The sequence below is a fragment of the Vipera ursinii genome, assembly GCF_947247035.1.
Source record: "Vipera ursinii genome assembly, chromosome: 8".
Lineage (NCBI taxonomy): Eukaryota > Metazoa > Chordata > Lepidosauria > Squamata > Viperidae > Vipera > Vipera ursinii.
Genome location: NC_139519.1, coordinates 3,360,735 through 3,382,732, shown reverse-complemented (window position 1 = coordinate 3,382,732; position 21,998 = coordinate 3,360,735). Strand labels below are relative to the sequence as shown.

The 21,998-nt window shown below is 43.5% G+C and overlaps 1 protein-coding gene across 15 annotated transcripts in view; it reads right to left on the bottom strand.

Annotated features, from left to right (window-relative positions):
* Positions 1–21,998, bottom strand: part of AAK1 (AP2 associated kinase 1) — a 92,121-nt gene that overhangs the window by 56,005 nt on the left and 14,118 nt on the right. For all 15 annotated transcript variants that reach the window (XM_083368591.1, XM_083368599.1, XM_083368600.1 and 12 more), the window contains 5 exons: positions 7,026–7,144; positions 6,572–6,680; positions 4,258–4,400; positions 3,350–3,471; positions 2,058–2,139 (listed from right to left, as the gene is read on the bottom strand). In XM_083368591.1, the coding sequence (XP_083224717.1) occupies positions 2,058–2,139; positions 3,350–3,471; positions 4,258–4,400; positions 6,572–6,680; positions 7,026–7,144 (575 nt within the window). The remainder of the gene's footprint in view (positions 1–2,057; positions 2,140–3,349; positions 3,472–4,257; positions 4,401–6,571; positions 6,681–7,025; positions 7,145–21,998) is intronic.

The window sequence follows — 21,998 nt, the reverse complement described above, 5'->3', positions numbered from 1 at the left end:
CATTTAAACATGCTATATACAACATATGTATAAACCTATACTTATATATAAATAACATATAAATATTAATCTGTCCATCTTGAATACATAGCGGAAAAGGGCGGGGTAATAAAGATAAAATTTGTCTATCTTGATAGACTCCTTAATGATGATGATGATGATGATGATGATGATGATGGAAAAGACCTTGGAGGTCATCTAGTCCAACCCTGCTCAGGTAGGAAACCCTATACCATTTCAGACAAATAGCTGTCCAATCTCTTCTTAAAAACCTCCAGTGTTGGAACATTCACAGCTTCTGGAGGCAGGTTGTTCCACTGGTGAATTGTTCTAATTGTCAGGAAGTTTCTAAGTTGCTTCTCTCTTTGGTCAGTTTCCATCGTTTTTTGGCAGCTGCGGCACACGGCTGGCTCATATTTAAGTGATTGTCCACTAGGACTCTAGATCCCTTTCACAGTTACTACTATTGAGCAAGGAACCACCTATAGCATGTCAAAGTGCCGGCCTGTGGGCCGGATGCATCACACCAAAACCACGCCCACCCCATTGACGGCAATGGGGGAAAAGTAGTGATATGTCACGCGATATCACGTGACGTCGCAAGTCTGACATGCCTGACCTATGCTATACCTGTGCATTTGGTTTTTCTTGCCTAAATGTAGAACCTTACTTTTTTCACCACTGAATTTCACTTTGTTAGATAGCGCCCAGTGTTCAAGTCTGTCAAGATCCTCCTGTATCTTAAGCCTGTCTTCTGGAGTGTTGGCTATTCCTGAAAGCTTGGTGTTGTCTGCAAATTTGATGAGTTCCCCATCTATCCCCTTGTCCAAATTATTGATGAAGATGTTGAAGAGCACTGGGCCCAGAACAGAGCCCTGAGGCACCCCACTACATAATTCCCTCAATGTACTCGCTATTAAAAGCTTGATTTTGCTTGACAGCTAGGTTGACATTCTTGTCCACACACCCCCCTGTGTTACATGCACTGATAACCCTATAATTTTTAGATTGCTGGGGACAGGAATGTTCTGTATCAATTAACTCACTGTCCCCGTTTTTCAGTTTAAATATTTCTCCAGGTAATCTGTGAATTTATTGCCAAGTAACACAGTCCCTTTCTTTGATGGATGGGAATCATCTCTTTTGTACACTTTTTCATTGGACCAGCTACAAACATCGTGGCTAATATAACCAAACTCTTCCCCTTTACACCAGTCCTTTAGCCGCATATTGATTTCTGCTACACGCTGGCCATTTTGTTTTGTTCCTTGTACACTGGTAAAAGCTCTGAAAAAGTAAGCCTACAACCTCTCCTGCTAAGTTCCTGCCCCAAGCTCTGGAAATCCTTCTGCACAGAGTACATCTTTTTGGGACAGATCGTTAGTGCCAAGATGTACAATAGCATCCACATCACACTCCTTGCCTGCATTCTTGACTATCTTAAAAATACACTTCTTGACCCTACTGGCAGTAGCACCTGGAAGACACCTGGCCTCTTTCGAAACTTCTGTATCCTTTCCTAAATTTACATCCCTGAATCGCCAACCAGAAGGTGGCTTCTCTTTTTCGATGCCTTTCTCTTCTTGCACAACTGATGTGTAATATCTGGCCATAGCTGGCTGGAAATTCTAGGAGCTGAGATTCATAAATCTGGAAGCAGAATCAGGTTAGGGAAGGCCTCAGTTTGCACAAAGTATCTTTCTTTCACACAAAATCTTTTTTCTGCTCATTTAGGTCACAAAATAAATAAAAAGGGGCATACTAGTTTGATCTGAATTTTTACAATGGTACTGAACCTGGTAAGATATTTTCAAATATTCCCGAATTATAGCTCTCAGCATCCTAATGTTTGCCAGACAGGCAGAGTGACACTGCTGGGAGTTTAACTACACTAGTTGGATAAAGGATCGCCAACTCTGATTTAAAAATACAAAAGCGAGGACCTTCTTTGGTCACAGCATCCAAAGAGCTAAGAGCTGAGAATCAAGAGATTTCTGATCAATTTCTGCCATAGGGACCTCAGGACACCCTTGGCCCACCATCCCAAGGGTACATACCCAGATATCAGCTTTTGTGGTGATCAGTTTGCCGCTGTAAAGGTTGACCATCTCTGGAGCCCTGTATGAGAGTGTGGTATACCTACAACAAAACCCAAATTTATGTTTTTGCAATCAAAGAGTAAGCTGTAACACTTTTAGCAACCTCACATAAAGCCAATCAGTATTTTCTGTTCCTTGAACAACCTTTAGAGTTAATATTTGAAATGGCTGAGCAGGTTCAAAAGTAAATGATTTCAAGGAGACATTTTCTCCTAACAGAAAAGAGGACCAGCGCACTTTGGATAGTCAAAACAACCCATAATAGTTAGATTATGTACGTTTTCCCTCCTAGTCTTGAGATAAAATGTCACGTTTATGTAATTACTGGTGCCAAAATAAGAAGCAGACTGTATGGGATTATTTGAACCTGAAATATATAATAATGGCCTCCAATATAAGCACGATTATTAAAATTCTAGGAATCTATCAACATCTTTATTCCAATTTCATATTCATTTTATGTGCATGCTAGAAATTCCACCAGCAATAAAGAGCAACCACACAAAGGATCGTTCTCAGGATCTCTTATTCAGTGGGAATAATTATTTATTTTAAACTTCTGCCATGTGGCCATCAAGTAATCTTTCAAATGTTCCATCAGAAAACTCAGCAGTTCCTAGCCTGAAATAACAGAATAAGAGTGTTGGAAGGGACCTTAGAGATCTTCTAGTTCAATCCTCTGCCCAAACAGGAGACCCTGTACAGTTCTGGACAAGAGGCTGTCCTGTCTCTTCTCAAAAACCTCCAGGGATGGAGCACGCACAACTACTGAAGGCAAGCCGTTCCGGTGGTTAATTGTTCTCACTGTCAGGAAATTTCTCCTTAGTTCTAGGTTGGATCTCTCCTTCATTAGTTTCTCATCTAATTCTCAAAGCATTCAAATATTCTCAATTTGCTGTAGTTTTTTCAAAGTTCCTCAAAAGGTACAAATATTTGCTTTTTCTGGAATGTCTGATGTCACCATTTGCCCTTAATTTCTAAATCTTGCTGCTTAATCCTCAGCTCTTACTATTTTTTTTTCCTGATGAAGGGTTACTTAAAACCTTAAACCTTTGGGCTATTATGGTTGGTACTCATATTCGAAGCTTGCACAACTGGGGATTTGGGATTCATATAGATGTGGTGGATCAACGCAGCCATGAAACACCGAAGAGTAACAGTGGTTATTATTTTGAGTCTGGTAGAGGTAAAATGTTTTAGATGCAAAAAATCTTTTTTTAAAAAAGAACCTTGAAAACAGGCAGACTCACTTCTTGATTTCTTCTTCCACTACGTTCACCCCTTCCAATTGAGGATTCTGTGATTTATTGGTGGCGCTCCCAAAGTCACAGAGGACATAGTGGCCACGGTCGTGTAACAGGACATTCTCCACCTGGAAACAAAACAGGCAAGTTGCTGTGATAAGCTCAGGGCAGATAAGTGGGCAGTGGTTGGGTTGGGGTTTTTGTTTTTTTTTTGGATAATGGATAACTTCTGGAGCTGCCCAGAACCAGGTATTTCAATAGACAAACATTTCAAGCCAAACCAGTTTCTGTAATACTCCAGTGGTTTCCTACTTGAGCTCAAACAGATAGAGGTTGTTGGCCAAGAGCTATCCTTGTAATTATTGGTGCTGCTTTTATTCTGGTTTTGTCCTCTTTTAATTGTCAGAGTCATTCATGCGGAATATTATTCATGTTTTATATGAGATGGGCAGCTACATAAATCTAATAAATAAAGGCAAGAGGTCGGCTCTCTCTCTCGTTTCACTGATGTGTTTCAGAATTTACTTCCTGCAGCCAGCCAGCAATTTCACTGGGATGAAAAAGCAGCTTTGCAACCACTCTACGCATTTATAGCTTTCGCAGTCTGTAAAGCAAAGGGAAGCGGAAGGAAGTTCATAAACACCGACGTGGTTTCACTTAGCAACCACTGTTTCACGTAACGCTTAATGACCAGGTTGCTGGTCTCAACTGTGGTCGCTAAACAAGGACTACCTAAAATGCTTTAAAAAGTGGCCTAAATCCACCACTCCCAGCATTCTTTGTGTAATCTCTTGCCAGCTGGATGAGGCCCTTAAAGCTTGTCCAGGTTGAAAGGCAGCAACGGACAGACAGCGTGCCTTTTCATCAGCGCCTCCAACCACCCCAGGCCTTCGTACAAGACCCTCAGTCGCTACCTTCAGGTCCCTGTGGACGATGGGTGTTTTGAACTGGTGCAGCCTGGCCACCGCTTCACAAGTGTCACAAAAGATTTGCAGAACTTCGTTTTCCGTGAATCCCATCTGCAAGCGCTGGTTCATCAAATTCACTACCTGGCCTCCTGCAGAAAGGAAGAAAGAGAAGGAACGCCATCAGGCAGATCCACACGAGACATTTTAATCCAGGTTAACAAAATGAGTCCCATCTTCGCTTGACCCAGAAGCAAGCCACCTTGTTATGCTGGACTTTGAGGGTCTGGCTTGGAACAGTGGGGATTGCACACCTTCTTCAGCTGTCCAGTCTCTTTTTAGCCTAAGCTGGCATGCTGTGCAAAGCTGGCCACCAACTTTGGGGGGTGGGGGGGGAGGGACAAGCTGAAGTGTCCACCTTGCTCAGAGCTTCTTCTTCTTTCTAGAGGCTGTTTCCAAGCCAGACTGAGAGAAGACGAGAGGCCCAACTGCACATCTTTGGCATGCAAAAAAGGCCCTTGGACACATGGTGAGAAGAATGGACACTGCTATTTATTTATTTATTTATTTATTTATTTATTTATTTAAATTTATTTTTTATTTTATTTCTGGCAGAGAGAGAGAGAGATGAAGCCTTTGAGAAGAATGATCGATTCTCTGTTCCTCCTCCATCAATTCAGACTTCTAAAGAAGGAAAGCTGGTATCGATGGAAGCAGAGATAAATAAAACTGCTGTCAAAAGTCCAGGTGACTTCACTAAATGAGGCTAATTCCTGGATCTTTCCCCATTTCTCTTCTAAGCTGACCAACTGATGATTCCCAGAGGCAAGAGGCAAACGTTTCCCAAATGTTGCCTCGAGTTAACCTGGAAGCCACAATTCTCCCCTCCGAATTCTACTGTATATAAATGCAAAGGACTTGGATGGTTTTTCCATATTGATCTCTAAGCAACTGGGAAAGCTTCCCCTGAAATGACCCCCACCCCACCCTTTTCATCCAAAGTAAAACAGCAGCTACTTTATTAGCTGGCAGGAAGCCAAAAATGTGTGTGTGTGTGAGAAAGAGACAGAGAGAGAGAGAGAGAGAGAGAGAGAGAGATCTGAAGATTTGGGGTTTAAAAATTCACAGCTGTCTTCCAAAACCAGGTTCCACCCACTGTTGGCAGGGTGGCTACAAGCTCTTGGCTGCAAAGGCATGGAAATTTAGGGGCCAATCTTGTTCTTTGCGGGGGGGGGGGGCAGACTAGAGAACTTGCTCCCGAAAGTGGATAGGGCTGGAATAAGAACTCAGTACATCCTCATTAAACGCACTTTGGATGCATTTACTAAATACTTATTTTATCACATCAACAGTGACAATTTCAGCAACTCTGCTTGGAGGAGATCTGTAGCTGTATTGCAGGCACACAAAAACAAAAACCCTGCGCAGAAGCATGGAGACTTTTGCAGAGCCGAGATTTGTTAAGACTGTGGCAGGATGTAAATTCAATAAATAAAAAAATAAAAAATGCAATGCTTTTCCTTCAAGATGGACTTTGGTGAGCCATCCGCCCCACCAAATTATTTGCGGACATGATTTGTATGTGGCTGGTTGGCTATTCAGCTAGGTTGCGTACATTGTCAAAGAGAAGAAACGCATTTACTGTATCACCATCACTGTTATTGTTATGTTCTGCTTTTCTGTTCTTTCTTACTTAGACTTAGACTTATATACCGCTTCATAGTGCTTTACAGCCCTCTCTCAGCAGTTTACAGACTCAGCATATTGTCCCCAACAATCTGGTTCCTCATGTTACCGGCCTCAGAAGGATGGAAGACTTTGTCAACCTTGAGCAAGTCAGGATCAAATTCCCGGCAGTCAGCAGAATTAGCTTGTAATACTGCATTCTAATCACTGTGCCACCACGGCTCAATAAATAAATGAACTACGTTGTATAAATACAATTGATGTACAATTTTAAGGTTTCAGTGTTCCATTTTTGCTATTTTTCTGACTTGCCTGCACTACTGCAGTTAAAGGAAACGTGGCATTTAAGGCATATTTTTCTGCTTTGGAGAGAAGCAACTGTTTGAAAATGGTTTTCACCATATTCCCATTTTCTGCAAAATAGGAAAGATGATTCAGATTTAGTGATTAATTTGCACCAAAACAGTAAAAATGCACTGATTAGATTTTGGCTTAAGCCGAGATATAGTAAGTAGTCCCACGTCAGTCCTACAATTTAGTCAAAAGTCTGATGATCTTTTTGGATAAGTAAGAACTTTGCAGAATTCAAGGAACAGTAGACAGCTTGCAAATATGGTTCCCATGAATGTTTACATACCTCGGCAAAAATCCATCAAGATTAGGACTTCCCATACATCTCCGCTGCTCACTGAGTTTATTGTGGAGTCAATGTAGCCAACAATGTTCTTGTGCCCCACGAGATCCCTCTGGAGAAGAACAAAAAGGCACCCTTTTACTGTAAGCCACAGCCATAAACAAACCTACATGCAAGACCACTAATTTCTTAATTGAACAAAGAAAATCCCTGGTTTCTTTCCTTTAACTAGCCTGTTTGCTGGTTGTTCCTTGACCCTTAGCTTTACATCTGAACTCCATGCCCTGATTCCACGTTGGTGAGTTTAAGTAAGTCGCTCCTTCAAGGGTTTATAAGATCAACTAGCATTGCACAACCTCGCTCAATAATCGCTGTTCCCCCCCAATCTATCTGTTAAAAATCCTTATCATCCCATGTAAACATATAAAGCAGGATCACAAGGGCTGCACACACCTACCATGATCTGGATTTCCCATTTGCAGACTTGCAAATCGTATTCATTGTTCACGTACATTCGTTTGAGAGCACATTTCATCCCATTGCTGGTCCTTACCAGAAATACGATGGCGAAGCCACCTGCAAATGCAAGCGAGAATCAAATTCAGCTAGTACAATCTAAAGGATGAACTATGGACCTGGCCCAGAGTGAGGAAGAATATGAATTGGTGTGGGAGTAGCAGAGCAATCCGTTTAGATGCCTACAAGACCTAATGTTCTTGGAAGACGTGGTTTTGCCAGGGGTCCTGGGGAACCCAGAGAGGAAAGAAGCCTGTTAAATGGCTGATATGACAGTGTGTTGTCACTGGGCTGGGGGGTTCTTGTTATTATGCTTCCTGATTGCCCAGAGAGGTTCAAGACAGACTGCAATGGTGAGTCATTATCCTATGCCTGTGCACTGGGTGTGGCTCCATGTCTGCCAGTAGAGGACATCAAGCCCTGCAAAGCTGGGCACGGTCAAAGAAGAAACATAACACAGAATTCAGAAAGATTTCTGCCCAAGTATATAAAAATGAGAGGAAACCCCACTCCCTTCTACCACTGATGAGGTTACCAAGTTTGGTAATGAAACGTCTGCAAAAAAACCCACAAAGTTCAGTGAACACCACAGACCTCTTTAACGCTGGACTTGCAAAGTACAAAATCTTGGAAAGGGTAAGAATTTCCCTCCCCCAGTTTTTCATAAGCTCATTAAGGCGGAGTCTCTTTGAACGATAAGAAATGCTTCATCTCAGTTTCTTGCCCCCCGGCTGTGTCACTGCTTACGAAATAAGCTACTTGCAGATAAGGTCTCTCAGGTTGTTGATTTCCTCCTCGCACTCCCCAAGTCTTTTTATCCCAAGACAGAGGCAATCATGCTGTATGCAGACCAAAGGCCTCCCTTCTGGACTTAGTGGTCATAGGTGTTCAATTCCTTGCTGCACGGTAGCAACTTCTAAATGGTCTGGGAATTACTTATCCAAAGCAGAATCAGACACCCTCAGGAATAAAATCAACTCAATTCATCTAGTAAATTTGCAAAGGGTAAAAGTGTATTTCTGAAGCAAGATGCATCCTTTGTCTTAGAGATCTGTATTTTTCAGCTTGGAGATATGTGGACTTCAATTCCCAGAATTCCCCAGCCAGTCCACACATCTTAAAGCCGTCAACATTGAAAAACACCGCTTTGGATTAACATTTTGGAAGAGGCATTCTGCCCAGAGAATATATAATGCCTCTTGATGATGCTCTCTATACAGTTTTCCAAGATTAAAATTAGATTACTGTAACTGCAGTATTTTGCTTAAATAAGAAGGGCTATTGCCCAGTTAATTAGAACATCTTTTGTATTTCACAATCCATAGAAAATAAGAATTTTGGAAGCAGGGTCAAATTGTCAACCCTGCTGGAAGACCCAGTTTCTCAGGCTCTTCCATTCTGGAACAGGATCCAGCTGATTAGTACACAGGAATTCCCTTTTAGCTTGAGAACAGGTGCCTGAATTATCTTTTTCCCCCATTTTCTTCTCCATTCCCTTCCCCCTGTCATTTTTTCAGGCTAAAACTTTTCACCGATTGTATACAACTGCCTTACATGCCATTTTCAACAGCAAAATTCAAATATATAAGTACACGTACAGATGTGTTTTAAATCAAATAGATGTGAAAATGAGTACTATGAATTCAAGCAGTTTAAACCAATTTTTAAACGGTTGTGTTTCCAAAATGGCAAGAAAAAGGAATTTGTACATGCTTTTCCCATGTGTGTGAAGAGTACATTCTGTTTAGCAACTCCCTCCTTCTCTAAAGTAGTTACCATGATATTCTGACAGCCGCTACAAGCTTAGATTGTGCTGTCCCACTAACTCACACAAACGTGTAATGGTGGTTTAGTGGGCTTATTAATATTCCCCAGCAATTCCCTTTCACCAAAACCCCAAATTGTCCCAATTAAGTCCAGCCAAAAGCAGACCAACACTAGTCCACAGAGCAATAGCCAATGAGTCCACAAGGCACTTGAAAGTTTCCCCAGCAAGATAAACCCATCAGGCAAAATTAAATCCACAATAGAAGAGGGTCCACGAGGCAAGAAAAGTGCAGAATTCACAAGGCATGATCCAAAGCAAGGCAGGAATCACAACAACCGGGAAACATGCAGCTAGGAAATGAACACGTTGTTCCATCTGTCTGCTGTGCTAAATAGCCAGCTCTTGATTGGTGCAGGCCATCAAGAAGGATGAGGCTGCCTCCTCAAAAGGAGTAGGGCTGATCTTCGCTGCTCCTGCTTTCTCTCTCCCTTGCGTGTCCTCAGATCAGATCCAGAAGGCATCTCCTCTTTTCCATCACTGACCGGCTGCATCTGCCTGCTTCCCCACCTGAGGCCTCGGGACTCTCCCGCCGCAGCTGTGCTTCAGCCAAATCCCTCTCATCCAGTTTCTCTCCCACCAACCACTGCCCCTCACCTGGACAGGCAGCCCCTGCCTCAGAGCCACTGGCCAACTCCCCTCCCGACGGGCCTGGCACTAGTTCCTCCTCCTCCTCCAAACATGGCTAAAGCTTTCTTCTAGAGATGCAAGCACCCAAGGAAGCACCACTACTCAAAGGGACAAGTTTCAATCAGAAAAATCAAAGACGAGAACATATTAATAGGAACAGGCTATTGTGCAAGTCAGAGTTGTTCCACGTGATGTTTTCTCGCTCCATTAATTTGCACTAGGCAGAGATGCTTGGAATTAGACGAGAGGATCAAAGACGCAAAGACAACATTTCCCCTATAGCAAACGTGTTAAACTCGCGACCTCGCGTGACGTATCGGAACTTTTTCCCCATTGCCGGCAATGGGGTGGGCGCTGTTTCGTCGTGATGCATCCGGCCCGTGGGACGGCAGTTTGACACCCCTGACCTATAGAGTCAGTTTAACGATGGTGAGTTGCAATTATTAATCCTACCCTTTCAACGTAGAGGCAAATATAGCATAAGGACCTCCCCCTCCCCCGAGAGAGCCTGGACTTCCAAAATAATCCCCAGGGCTTAATTGGATGGCACCACTTTGGTTCAACTGCTCAATTCCACTAGAGCAGCGTTTCCCAACCTTAGGAACTTGAAGATGCGTGGACTTCAACTCCCAGAATTCCCCAGCCAGCATAGCTGGCTGGGGAATTCTGGAAATTGAAGTCCACGCATCTTCAAGTTCCTAAGGTTAGGAAATGCTGCACTAGAGAAGCCACAGTCCTTAGAGCCAAGCCACAATTCATGTTCCCACCATGCACTGTTTTATCACATTCTGCCATGCAAAGGCTGTGCTGGAGGGAACCAGAAGCTCAGGCTTTCAGTTTGCTTCAGTACAAGTAAATTTCCCCAACTGACGACCGTAATTGAGCCCCACATTTTCATTGCAAAGCAAGACAGTTGCTAAGTGAATCACTGCAGTTGTTAAGTTAGTAACTGGTTGTTAAGTGAATCTGGCTCTCCCATTGATTTTGCTTGACTGAGGTTTGTGAAAGGTGATCATTTGACCCCGGGACACTGCAACCGTTATAGTGTCCTGGGGTCTAGCGATCGCCTTTTGCAACCTTCTGACAAGCAAAGTCAATGGGAAAGCCAGTTTCACTTGAATTGAGGATTACCTGTATAGCCAAGATAACTCACACTCCCCATAATCCCTGAGCGTAACCTCTGATGATCACTATCAGGATTCTTTTACCGCATAGTGAGCATTTTTCTCCTTTCAACACACACACTTTTTAAAAATTTAAAATGAGACCTTCTCCAGGAACCTTGATAGCAGTGTGGTCTCATTTGCCAGAGTCATGTTCAAATCAGAACAGTCAATTCCAGCATAAAAGACTCACCTGGGCAAATCTTCTACGATGAGGGGTCTGTAACTTCTCATACAGACGCCCAGAGCAATCTTGAGGGTGATACGATTCTCCCAAACTGACTTAAGGCAAGTTCAATCTCATGGCAAACCAGCCTACAGCCTTTAGGACAGAGGTGGGCAACTATGTCAACTTTATCACCTGTGGACTTCACCTCCCAGAATTCCTGAGCCAGCTAGAAGTTCACCGGTTGTAAAGTTACCACGGTTGCCCAGCCCTGCTTTAGGAGTTCAAGTAACAAGGATAGCGAAGAGAGATTCGTCTCAACCTTGAGATCCGCTGTTCAAAAAACTGCATTTCCAAGGCGGCTGGGCGTGAGCCTTGAGGGAGACAAGGTGAAGGAACAGAATCCAGGAACGCTCTGTACCGTTGAAGGTTTACTAGCAAAAACCTGGGGGAACTTCTCTCTACCACATCCTATACCAAACAAACTCGAGGTGGGTGGGTGTTTTTTTCCTTTAGCTTCTTTCTCATGCTTTCCTCTTTCCTGGGGCTGACTCATCTTTTCTCCTCTCTTAAAAATTCACTGCTTCTTTTGTAGGCCAGGCTTGTCCAGCATTCCAGACAAGGGCTCCCGGGTGGTTAGTCTCTCCATGTCTTCCTACCTCCCTCCTGCATTTTCCTTACATAAGCGTGGGACAAAGTCACCCTGCTCTGCTTTCTGGGTTAGAAGGAATCTCGGCGGCTGCTTTAGCTAAATTCATTGCCAAAATGGGCAACAGCATCTCCAACTGCTAAGAAACGCAGAATCCGAAACATGCCCGTGGCAAGAAAAGAGGTGATTTTAACCCAAATAAGAATTGGAAAGTCAAGGAGAGATCAGGGCACCAAAGTAATCTTCCACAGTGCTTTGAATTGGCACAGTTGGCTTTCCTTACAGGCTACCACCCCACTTGAGCAAACTGAAAGAGGAATTTAATTTAATTTTAATTTTATTAGATTTATATACCGCCCTTTCCCGAAGGACTCAGGGCGGTTTACAGGGTATTTAAAATCAGCAATACAAATACAAAAGTTAAACAAACAATTAAAAAGATTAAATTATCCCTTAAACTAAAAACCCCGGTTAAAAAATTCTCAGCCTGGGCCAGAGAGCTCGAAGAGCCAGGTCTTCAGGTCCCGGCGGAAAGAACGAAGGTCGGGGGCAGTCCTCAGCTCCACGGGCAGCTGGTTCCAGAGGGCAGGCGCACCCACTGAGAAGGCCCTCCCCCTGGGTATTGTCCGCCGGCAATCTTTTACCGCCGGCACCCTGAGAAGACCCTCCCTGTGTGAGTGCACTGGACGAAGGGAGCTTGATGCTGGCAGCAGGTGTTCCCTCAAATATCCCGGACCCAAGCCATTTAGGGCTTTATAGGTCATCACCAGCACCTTGAATCTCACCCAGAGGAGCAGAAGTGTCAGGAAGCCACAAACCTTTGTGCCACACAACAGGGTGCAAAGTCTTAGGGCAAGGAGGTCTCCAGGTGGCACAAGACCTCTTTCCCAATCAATGATGGAGAGGAGGAGGCATTCTTGAAGCTACCCAGAAACCCACAAAATGGGCCGAAGTCACAACATTGACAGGGTGTGGAGGCCCACACGCAATACCTTCCATTCAGCACTGTTTGCAACAGAGTCGAGTTGGGGAAAAATTGCTGTGGTAGGACGGGGGGAGAGAGGTGTGACAGCTAGCAACAGATTATCATCACAAGCTATAAATAGTAAAATGTTTAGTGTTCTCCATATAGGTGAGGAGTTAGCAGAAATGAAGGAAAGTTGATTACAGGAATCTGCTAAGGTGGGTTTTCAAACTGTTGAGGGGCGATTATGGTCTAAAAAAAATCTGTAACCAATGCTCAATTTTTTGTATGTTTTAATTTTCACGAATGGGTTATCTGTGGGCGGCACATTTTTCATTGTATTTTTCATCAAAATTTGAGGGTTTGCTCACCTGTGGAGAAACCTATATGCATATATATATGGGATATACAGTATTTGTTTAAAATATCTGTATGGCCCTCATTTTAAAAGTCAATTCTGAGTGGCTCACAACAATTAAAAAAATACAATACAAAAGATTAACTAAACTCAGGAGTTTGGGGAAGAAAAATCCTGTTGACCAATTCAATGCAGCAAGCACACCCTACTGATGGACCTCTCTTTCCCATGGCATCGTGACTTTCACTTAAATTGAGGGGGTGGGGAGACACCTTTTAAAGAAGACACCAAAGTTGTGCAACATCCAAAGAGATCTTATTAATACTAAATATTTCCTGCTGAATGGCACCCAACACCCCACCCCACAAACAGCTCCTTAGACCGCTTGCTGCATGGGCATCACAGCAGCGTCTGCCTTCCCAATCCAGATGCCCATACCCTGGGAAAATGAAAGGCACCCCGCCCTACCCAGCTGTTGTTTCAAAGGCAAAATATTTGTGAAACTTTCATCTTTTTTTTCACGTTAATATTTTTTTTTAACAAAACCTACAGAGGAGGAGGAGGAGGAGGAGAAACAAGTGAACCGGGACTTTGGCCAAATTAGCTGCTTCCTAGCAAGCTGAGAAATTCTGTCTGCTGGGTCATCTGGCATTGGATCACTGGGTAGCAGCTTATTCATGACTTATTCCAGAGGGGATAAGATAGCCTGAGAGTGACTCAGGCAACTTAAGAGACGGTGGGAGTCTGCTCAGAAGTGTCAACCAGCTCATCTCGGGAGGAGAAAACACTGCAGAATTCAGCTCACAAGGCAGGATTTTGCCCACCCGGCCTCTCCCTCTGACCGCTCAAGAGCCGGACGGTTAGAAAGGACAACCGAGCCAGCTTTACTGCCTCCTCGGTTTCCCTTCTGGCCGAGAGGAGGCTCAGTTATCTGCAGCTGCCACTTAAAAGAGCCTCAAAGCAGCTCTGCTTCCCTGCTGGCTTTTATTTCTTTATGGATGGTTGCTATTGTTTTTAATTTAAAGGAAAGCGTTCAAAAAACAGCTTTTTAAAAGTGCCATCAATAACCACAAAATTACTTCCTCAAGGGACAAAGAGCAGAGGAGACTGGGAATAACTCTGCAGAAAGGGAAGGGTGCAAGGATCCGATCCGATCCTTCGGTGAGAAGCAATTCTGCTCAGAGGAGCAAGTTTCCCCTAATCTTCACTGCCTCCAGCTATAATTTCCCTTTTGTAAGGAACATACCAATTTAACTTTTTATGAGCTGCTCAAAGTATTTGTGGAGTTGGATCTTCTTAACAAATCTGATAAACAAATCTAAACAAAACGCACTGGCAAAACAAGATCCTGTTGGAAGAACAGGAGATCATCCAAGTTTCACTAATACACTGAGTTAAATGCTACGACTGAAGAGGCACCCATCCTGATGGCTCCAGGCTCCGTATTCAAGGCAAGGAGCCATTGTGTGCAATTACCAAAATCCATGTGTAAGATGGATTTTGTGAGGCTTAATCATAACATGCGGGTCATTGGTTGATACTTTGCCCTAAAAGAAATTACCATACTCCAAACATATTACTCATGACAGCTAAACAGAGCTTTCAAGGAGCATGCCCAAGCATCAGGAATGAAAAACCAGTTTGGCCAAGAGGCTAAGACATCAGGTTAGAAAACAGGAGACGCCGAGTTCTAGTTCCCCCATAAGCATGAAAGCCAGCTGGGTAATTTTGGCCAATCACCAGAAGATGGTGGGTGTTGCAGGCTAACTCTGCCTACAGCCAGGAGTTCAATCATGACCGGCTCGAGGTTGACTCAGTCTTCCACCCTTCTCTGGTCAGTAAAATGAGGACCCAGATTGTTCGGGTCAAATGCTGATTCTGCAAACCACTTAGAGAGGGCTGTAAAGCACTATGAAGCGGTATATAAGTCTAAGTACTGTTGCTAGTGTTATGAGTTCTAATCCTACCTTAACCATGACAGCCAGCTGGGTGACTTTGGGCCAGTCCCACTCTCAGTCCAACCTGCTTCACAGGGTTGTTGTTGTGGAGAAAAGAGGAGGATGAAGGTGTGTTGGATATGTTTGCCACCTTGAGTGAGTTGTAAAAACAATAAAGGTGGGATATAAATAAATAAACAGGAATGGAATGGACCCAACCTTCTTTAAATGCACTGGAGACCCTTTGGCCGACTCTTCAACAGTTTTGGCTGCAGCAAGAGAAGCAACAGTGACGTGGAGCTTTTCTTGGACACCCCCAAAGCATATTTATGATCTTAACCCCCAGTTTTAACCTGGAAAATAACCTTTTTAAAAAATAGCAATTCAGCAATGGGTGCAAGTTGGGCAAAATAACAGTGGAGTTATTGCCTTTTTTACTATTTACCAATTACACTTTCAAACTTTATTAATTTGCTGCCACCCAACCGCAAACAACTTTGAGAAATAACAATAGTGTACAAAAAGAATAAAATAAGAAGCATCCAGTTTCTGCAAGAAATGCTTCTAGGTGTGTAAAAACTAAGGAGAAGCCAGACAGCTGGTCTGTATTTGCTCAGTTATTTGCATCAGTGAAATGAAGAAGCCAAGCCAGGAAAGAGGCAGAAGGGTCGATTTAGAGTGGAGAAATATTGTTAAGCGCTGGATCCCATGACTGAGCTAGCTAGGCACTCTCTGTAGTGAAGAAACTGCTTATGGGTTGTAAAAGTAAACTGGTTTTTAAGTTTAAAAGAAAGCTTGGGGAGGAATTACTTCAAAACCTAATTATAATGACAAATATTCCACAGAATACCAAACTATACCAAGATTTACCAGATGGGAGATGATTCCCGGCTAAAGTGCCTTTCTGTGGAACTTCTATAAGGAGTGAGTCAGTCTATGAGCAGGACAAACTTTAGCCCAGCACTACAAGACGTGTTGCATCTACCCAGATATGCCAGCCGTGTGCTGCGGCTGCCAAAAAAGCCAATGCAGCCCTAGGCTGCATCAACAGAGGAATAATAATAATAATAATGATCCTTTGGACATATTTATAACATCTGCCCTAAGAGGCTATCCTAGCGCTGTATGGTTTATCGTTACTCCGAAGCGGACTTGTATGCCCTTAGGGGGGTTCCTGCCTCCTGGGCGCGACCTACCGCCTGTTTCCACACTCCCCTTAATGACGAGCCCAAGTGTTGGGACTCCGAGAGGTGGCTGGGCTTAGATAGGGGCCTCGAGTTAAGACGTGCTAAGAGGCCCCTGATAAAGTTTTTAGCCGGTTATTTTAAAAGGTTAGGGAGGGGTAGGGGGGGTAGGGAGGGAATCTTTAACCGGCACTCAGTCTGGTCCTGTTAGAGGTCCTGACGGGACGGGGTCGGTGGCTGCTGGTTCTGGGAATGTGGGGGTGGGGCTTCAAATCCCCACGGCGATAGGGAATGGTAGCAGGTGTTTGCGCGGAGGGCCATATCGAGACCTGGGATCGCGCCCCCGCTATCTCCGAGCGGTGGCGCGCTCCGACCCTCCGGTTAGCACCCTCTTACCCGGGGATGAGGGTGATCAGGGCCCTGAGCTCAGGTTGGTCTATTTTAACACTAGATCCGTAGTTAACAAAGCTCCCCTCATCCATGATCTGATCGAGGAGGAATGTGCGGATCTAGCGTGCATCACGGAAACTTGGTTGGGTTTGGAGGGAGGGGTGCCTCTCACCGAGTTATGCCCGCCAGGTTTCCGGGTGCTGCACCAGCCACGGGCTCAGGGCAGGGGTGGTGGGGTGGCAGTGGTTATTCGGGAGACTTTGTGTCCCCGGGAGGCCACCATTGTCCAGATGGCCGGGAGTGAATCCCTCCTCTTGAGATGTGGTCCTCGGGTTCAGTTGGGCTTGTTGCTTACATACCTGGCGCCCAGCTGTGTGGCAACAGCCCTGCCTGAGCTGCTCGACACCCTCTCAGGGTTGGCGGTGGAGTTCCCCAGGCTTATAGTCCTGGGTGACTTCAACCTGCCGTCACTGGGAGGGTCGTAGGAGTTAGCTCGGGAGTTCATGGCTTCCATGACAGCCATGGGCCGGACCCAGGTTATTGAGGGCCCACCTCATGTGGGGGATCATACTCTCGACCTGGTGTTCCTGTCTGGACAGTGGTTGGATGATCTGGGAGGGGGTTCCCCGTCCATCACCCCTCTGTCATGGTCAGATCACCAACTCCTGAGGCTGGTTTTCCGTCATGTCACCCCCCACCCTCAGTCTCCTGACTGAGCAGGGGTTTGGGCTAGAAGACCTCCAAGGTCCCTTCCAACTCTTGTTATTTTGTATTCTGGGTCCTGGAAGTTCAGAAGCATGGACATAAGAGTGATCATCTTTTTCCATCATTCTTACCCAGAAGACAACCCAACGGATGCAACCACCAGCTTCCAGACACTGGCAGACATACCCATGAATCTTACCACTCCTGTTTCAATGCTATTCAAACTGCTGGTCACCAACCCCATGCCTAAACTGTTAACCATGGAATTTGTTGAGATCCTGAATTTCCCATCATTTTCTTTGATTGGATTATCCCAACTTCTAATATTGAGAAAGGAAGAGAGTCTTTTCTCCATCCACATTTTCCAAAAAAGCTTTCCTTATCCTCTTCCAAGTTAACATGCCTCAAATATGGATCTTTTTATTCATTAGAAGCTGTTCTAGCCCCCCCCCCCCAATTTCTTTTTCACAGGACTTTCCAATGTCACTTTTTTGAATAGTGAATATATAGATCACAACATTTTAAAAGAATACTTCTTTGCACTGAAAGTTGGAACGATTATAAAATACAATAAAATGAATTCCTTATAGCAAGATTTTTTTTGAAAAAAACTGGTAAAGTGAAAAAAAGATAGGATGGCTGGTGTATAAATTGGGTACATTAAAACACTACACTAAGTGAGAATGGCCTTAGAGACCATTCAGGCCAAACTTAGTGAGATATACTGGTATAAAGACCCCAAAGAACAAAGCCATGGTTTGTTTTTGGTTTATTAGCAACTTAATTATCTGGTTTCTTTGGGGAAGATGAAAGCAGTCTGTCAATATAGTAAAGACCTCTATACATCACATTTGGATACAGTATCATTAACATTTTCCCACTTCAAATTTATCTATTTCTTCCTCTCTTTCCTAACAACCCAGGTTTCTGTAGTTGAAAATATTTATTTTGGAGCACTATCAGTTCTCTCACATTCATTCATTTTCCATTTACTTTTAAATACTTTTTGCAGCCTAAATATTTCCTAAAAGGGATGAGGATCTCCCAGACCCAATGTCCAACTTCAGCTTTCCTGCCAGTGTTCCATTTAAATAATCTCTCTCAACTCAGTGAACAATTGTTCCTACCGTTAGAAGAAGAGCAAAGTTGGTGTGTGGGTGGGTGTGCATGTTGTGTTCCTGCAGCAAAACACAGCTTTCGAGCCTGGATGCACTCAGGTAATCATAGGTCAACCAAAACTAAAACAACACACACACAGGAGCTCTTCCCCATTCGCTACAGACATGTGGCTCATTCAAACCATAATCTGGTGCTGGATGTGCTCCCTGGCAACCACCATGAATCAGTACAGTGAACAAGTCACTTGTGGGTGTTAGTCATGAGTGACGTGACCTAAGAACGCAAGCATACTTGCCCAAAGAGACGTCTACGGACATCCTCCATCACTCAGGTCATGCTTGTCCCAAAGGTGTTTTTCCAAAAGGCAACAGGATTTTCTTGGGTTTTTTTCTTTGAAAACATTTCAGTTCTCATCCAAAAAGCTTCTCCAGTTCACATTTTCAAGCAACCTCCCTCAAGAAAGTCCAGTTGCTGTTTGGAAAAAGCACCCCTTGGGGACTACAAAAGGATTAGAAAGTCCTCACACCCAGCTTCCTGTCTCATATTCACACGTTATGCTGAGCTTGGCTAGACCAAGGCGGCTTGTTAGCTGTACCTACTCACAGACGCAGCGAGTACTTTCTCTTCTACAGCAACCTTAAAGGGCAACAAGAAGGACCAGGTTGGTCACTCATGCATCCATAGGTAAAGGTTCCTCCGCACACGCGTGCTAGTCTTTCCGACTCTAGGGGCCGGTTCTCATCTCCGTTTCAAAGCCGAAGAGCCAGCGCTTGTCCAAGGACGTCTCCGTGGTCATGTGGCCGGCACGAATAGACGCCAAAGGCGCACGGAACGCTGTTACCTTCCCACCGGAGTGGTCCCTATTTTTCTACTTGCATTTTTACGTGCTTTCGAACTGCTAGGTTGGCAGAAGCTGGGATGAGTAACAGGCGCTTGCTCTGTTACGCGGCACTCGGGATTCGACCTGCCAAACCGCCGACCATCTGATCAACAAGCTCAGTGTCCTAACCCACTGAGCCACCGCGTCCCTGGTATGTGGTCACTACGAGTCCACAATAACTTGATGGCATGGAATTAGTCAATCCATCATATTGTTTTGAACCCTGCATCTATTTCAGGAAGCTGTTAAACACAAGTTAATTTTGTTTCTTACTTTTAACATCGTAATTGCTCGAGGCTAAAATTACCTTCAAAGAGTTCTTCTCTTTTAGAGACACTTACCTGGACAAAGATTTGACAACCAAGGAAGGAATATTTTCAGCAACCTCAAGCTATCTTTTTCATGCCAGATTAAGTTATGGGTTGGTTATTTTCTGAGTTCCTTAAACTTTTAAACTGGTTATTATCCTTCCATATATATGAATGTTAGTGAGTGATGTTATTCATAATATTTGCTGTTTTCTCACTTAAAGTGAAATAAATCTGAATCTCTTCTATGTGAATTCCTTAGTTCCATTTATTTGTCCTCTGAAAAAGGACTTGCTGGGTTTTTTTGTTTTTTTTAAAGATAAGTTGCATGTCTCAATCACCACAATATAGGCTTATTTTATATTTACTCTTATATTCAATCTTCCAACATCTCATCAATAGCATTGCACGCACTTTCTCTGCATTTGGTAAAACTACCACTAAAAGCTATTTAGTAAAACTACTGGAATCTCTACTTGCATGTTAAAATTATTCAACAAAAAACCCCTCACGCTTGTTTAATTATCAGCATCCTTTGGGCGCCCTTAAATCTCACTTGTTCAAAAGCTGTATAACAGAATATTTTATTCCCAATGCTTTTGCTTTTTTTTGAAATTGCATTTAGCAATTGTTTTGCAAGGTATGCATCTTTATTTATTTATTTTGATTTGGCATCGCCCAACTCCAGGTTGACTCTTCCTTTACTTTTTTAGTACCGGTAACCATAATAAACCTTCACACTTGCGTCATTTAGAACTTCTGCAGCTTTGCCCCTCTTAGTGTGAATTCTGGATTACAGACAATCCTAAGGCAAGGAGTGCCTGCCTCTTCCCTAGAAATGCCTGTCAGGAAAAGAACAAAAAAACACAACACCTTTGTTCAAAGAGCTTTTATCTCCAATTATTAAAATGTTGTCAATATTTTACCCGCTAATTCACTGAATATCACTGGGTTTTTTAAATTACTTTTTAACTTGCATCCTGTTTTGAGTCCTTTTTTCTGTAAAATCTGCCTTGTCATATAGATTTTAAGGCTTCTAAGGCTTTAGAGCACGGTGTCAAACTTGCCGTGTCACGTGACGTATCATGATGTGTCACGACTTTTTTCACATGGCTGGAGCTGGGGTGGGCGTGGCTTTTGCATGATGCAACTGGCCGGCAGGCCGGCAGTTTGACACCCCTGCTTTAGAGCATGTTTAAAAGACTTTTACTAGCATCCTCAGGAAAGCAGAAGTCAGCCCGAAGTTTCAGCTGCTCGTTCAACAGAAAATACAGTCATAAAAAAAAAACCTCGTTTAAAGCACTCCCAACAATACAAATTCACGTTTCTACACAAGGGGAAAATGATTAGATTACAATGCATAAAACACATGACTGACTTTATCAGCTTGCCCTGGAAAGGAAAAAAACGCCACTCTGCTGGCCCAAAATCCACTACAGCAATGTATCCAAAGTCCCATCTGCCCTGAAGCCACAGAAAAGGGATCAGCACAACTGGAGGGGAGAGAAGGCAGAGGCAAAACATCCTGATTGCACAGATCAAATAATCAACAACAGGACGATACAAACAAGTTAACCCAAAATTCAGCAACAAACTACCAAATGACCGAGGGAGGGAGGAAGGACTGTAACCCCCAACCCTTAGTACTTCAAATGGTCTGGCCTTTTTTGACAATGTCACAGTCCTCATTTGTCCTACGGCCCCTGGGCACTGGAAAGTAATTTATTGATTATCAATGAGATTATTTCAGAAAACAAAATGTAGAACAATAATAAAACTACATGTAAAAAAAAGCAGAACTAAAGTATTTCTGGGTCACTTCTACAATTTATTCCAATCAGATCCATGGATGCAGCTCTCAATCGAGAAGTTAAAGAGAAAAAAAGTTGGAAATGGGTATTGACATAATTGCTGTGTAATCGAAAGTAATAATCTCTTATCCCAAAGGGAAAAGAATCCTTTGCAGATTCTTCCTAGAGTTTCCTCCTTCACCTTGAACAGAAGACTCCAGCCGAAATTCTCTCTTCCAACATGCATCAAGGAAGCCACATTACTCAACCCATCATTTTCACTCAGCAGGACGTTGTATAGCAAAGGGGGACTCTCTGCTACGATTTAGTATTCATCCAGAGTACTGGAGTCTATAAAGTCTAGTCCTAAAAAAAGGTACAGGTAGTCCTTGATTTATGCCCAAATTTGAGTCCAAAATGTCTGTTGCTAAGTGAGAACTTGTCAAGTGTGTTTTGCCCCATTTAATGACCTCTCTTACCACAGTTGTTAAGTGAATCCCTGCAGTTGTTAAGTAACATGATTGTTAAGTGAACTTGGTACCCCCCACTGATTTTGCTTGTCAGAAGGTCACAAAAGGGGATCACACAAACCAGGGGCACTCTGCAACCATCACAATTATGAGTCAGCTGCCAAGTGTCCGAATTTTGATCATGTGACCATGGGGATGCTACAATGGTTGTAAGTGTGAAAAACAGTCACAAGTCACTTTTTTCAGTGCTGCTGTGACTTTAAACTGTCATTAAACAAACTGTTGTAAGTCAAGGACTACCTATACAATAAATCAGGGGCAACTTTGGCAACTTTAAGACTTCTGGACCTCAATTCTCAGAATGCTGGCTGGAGAA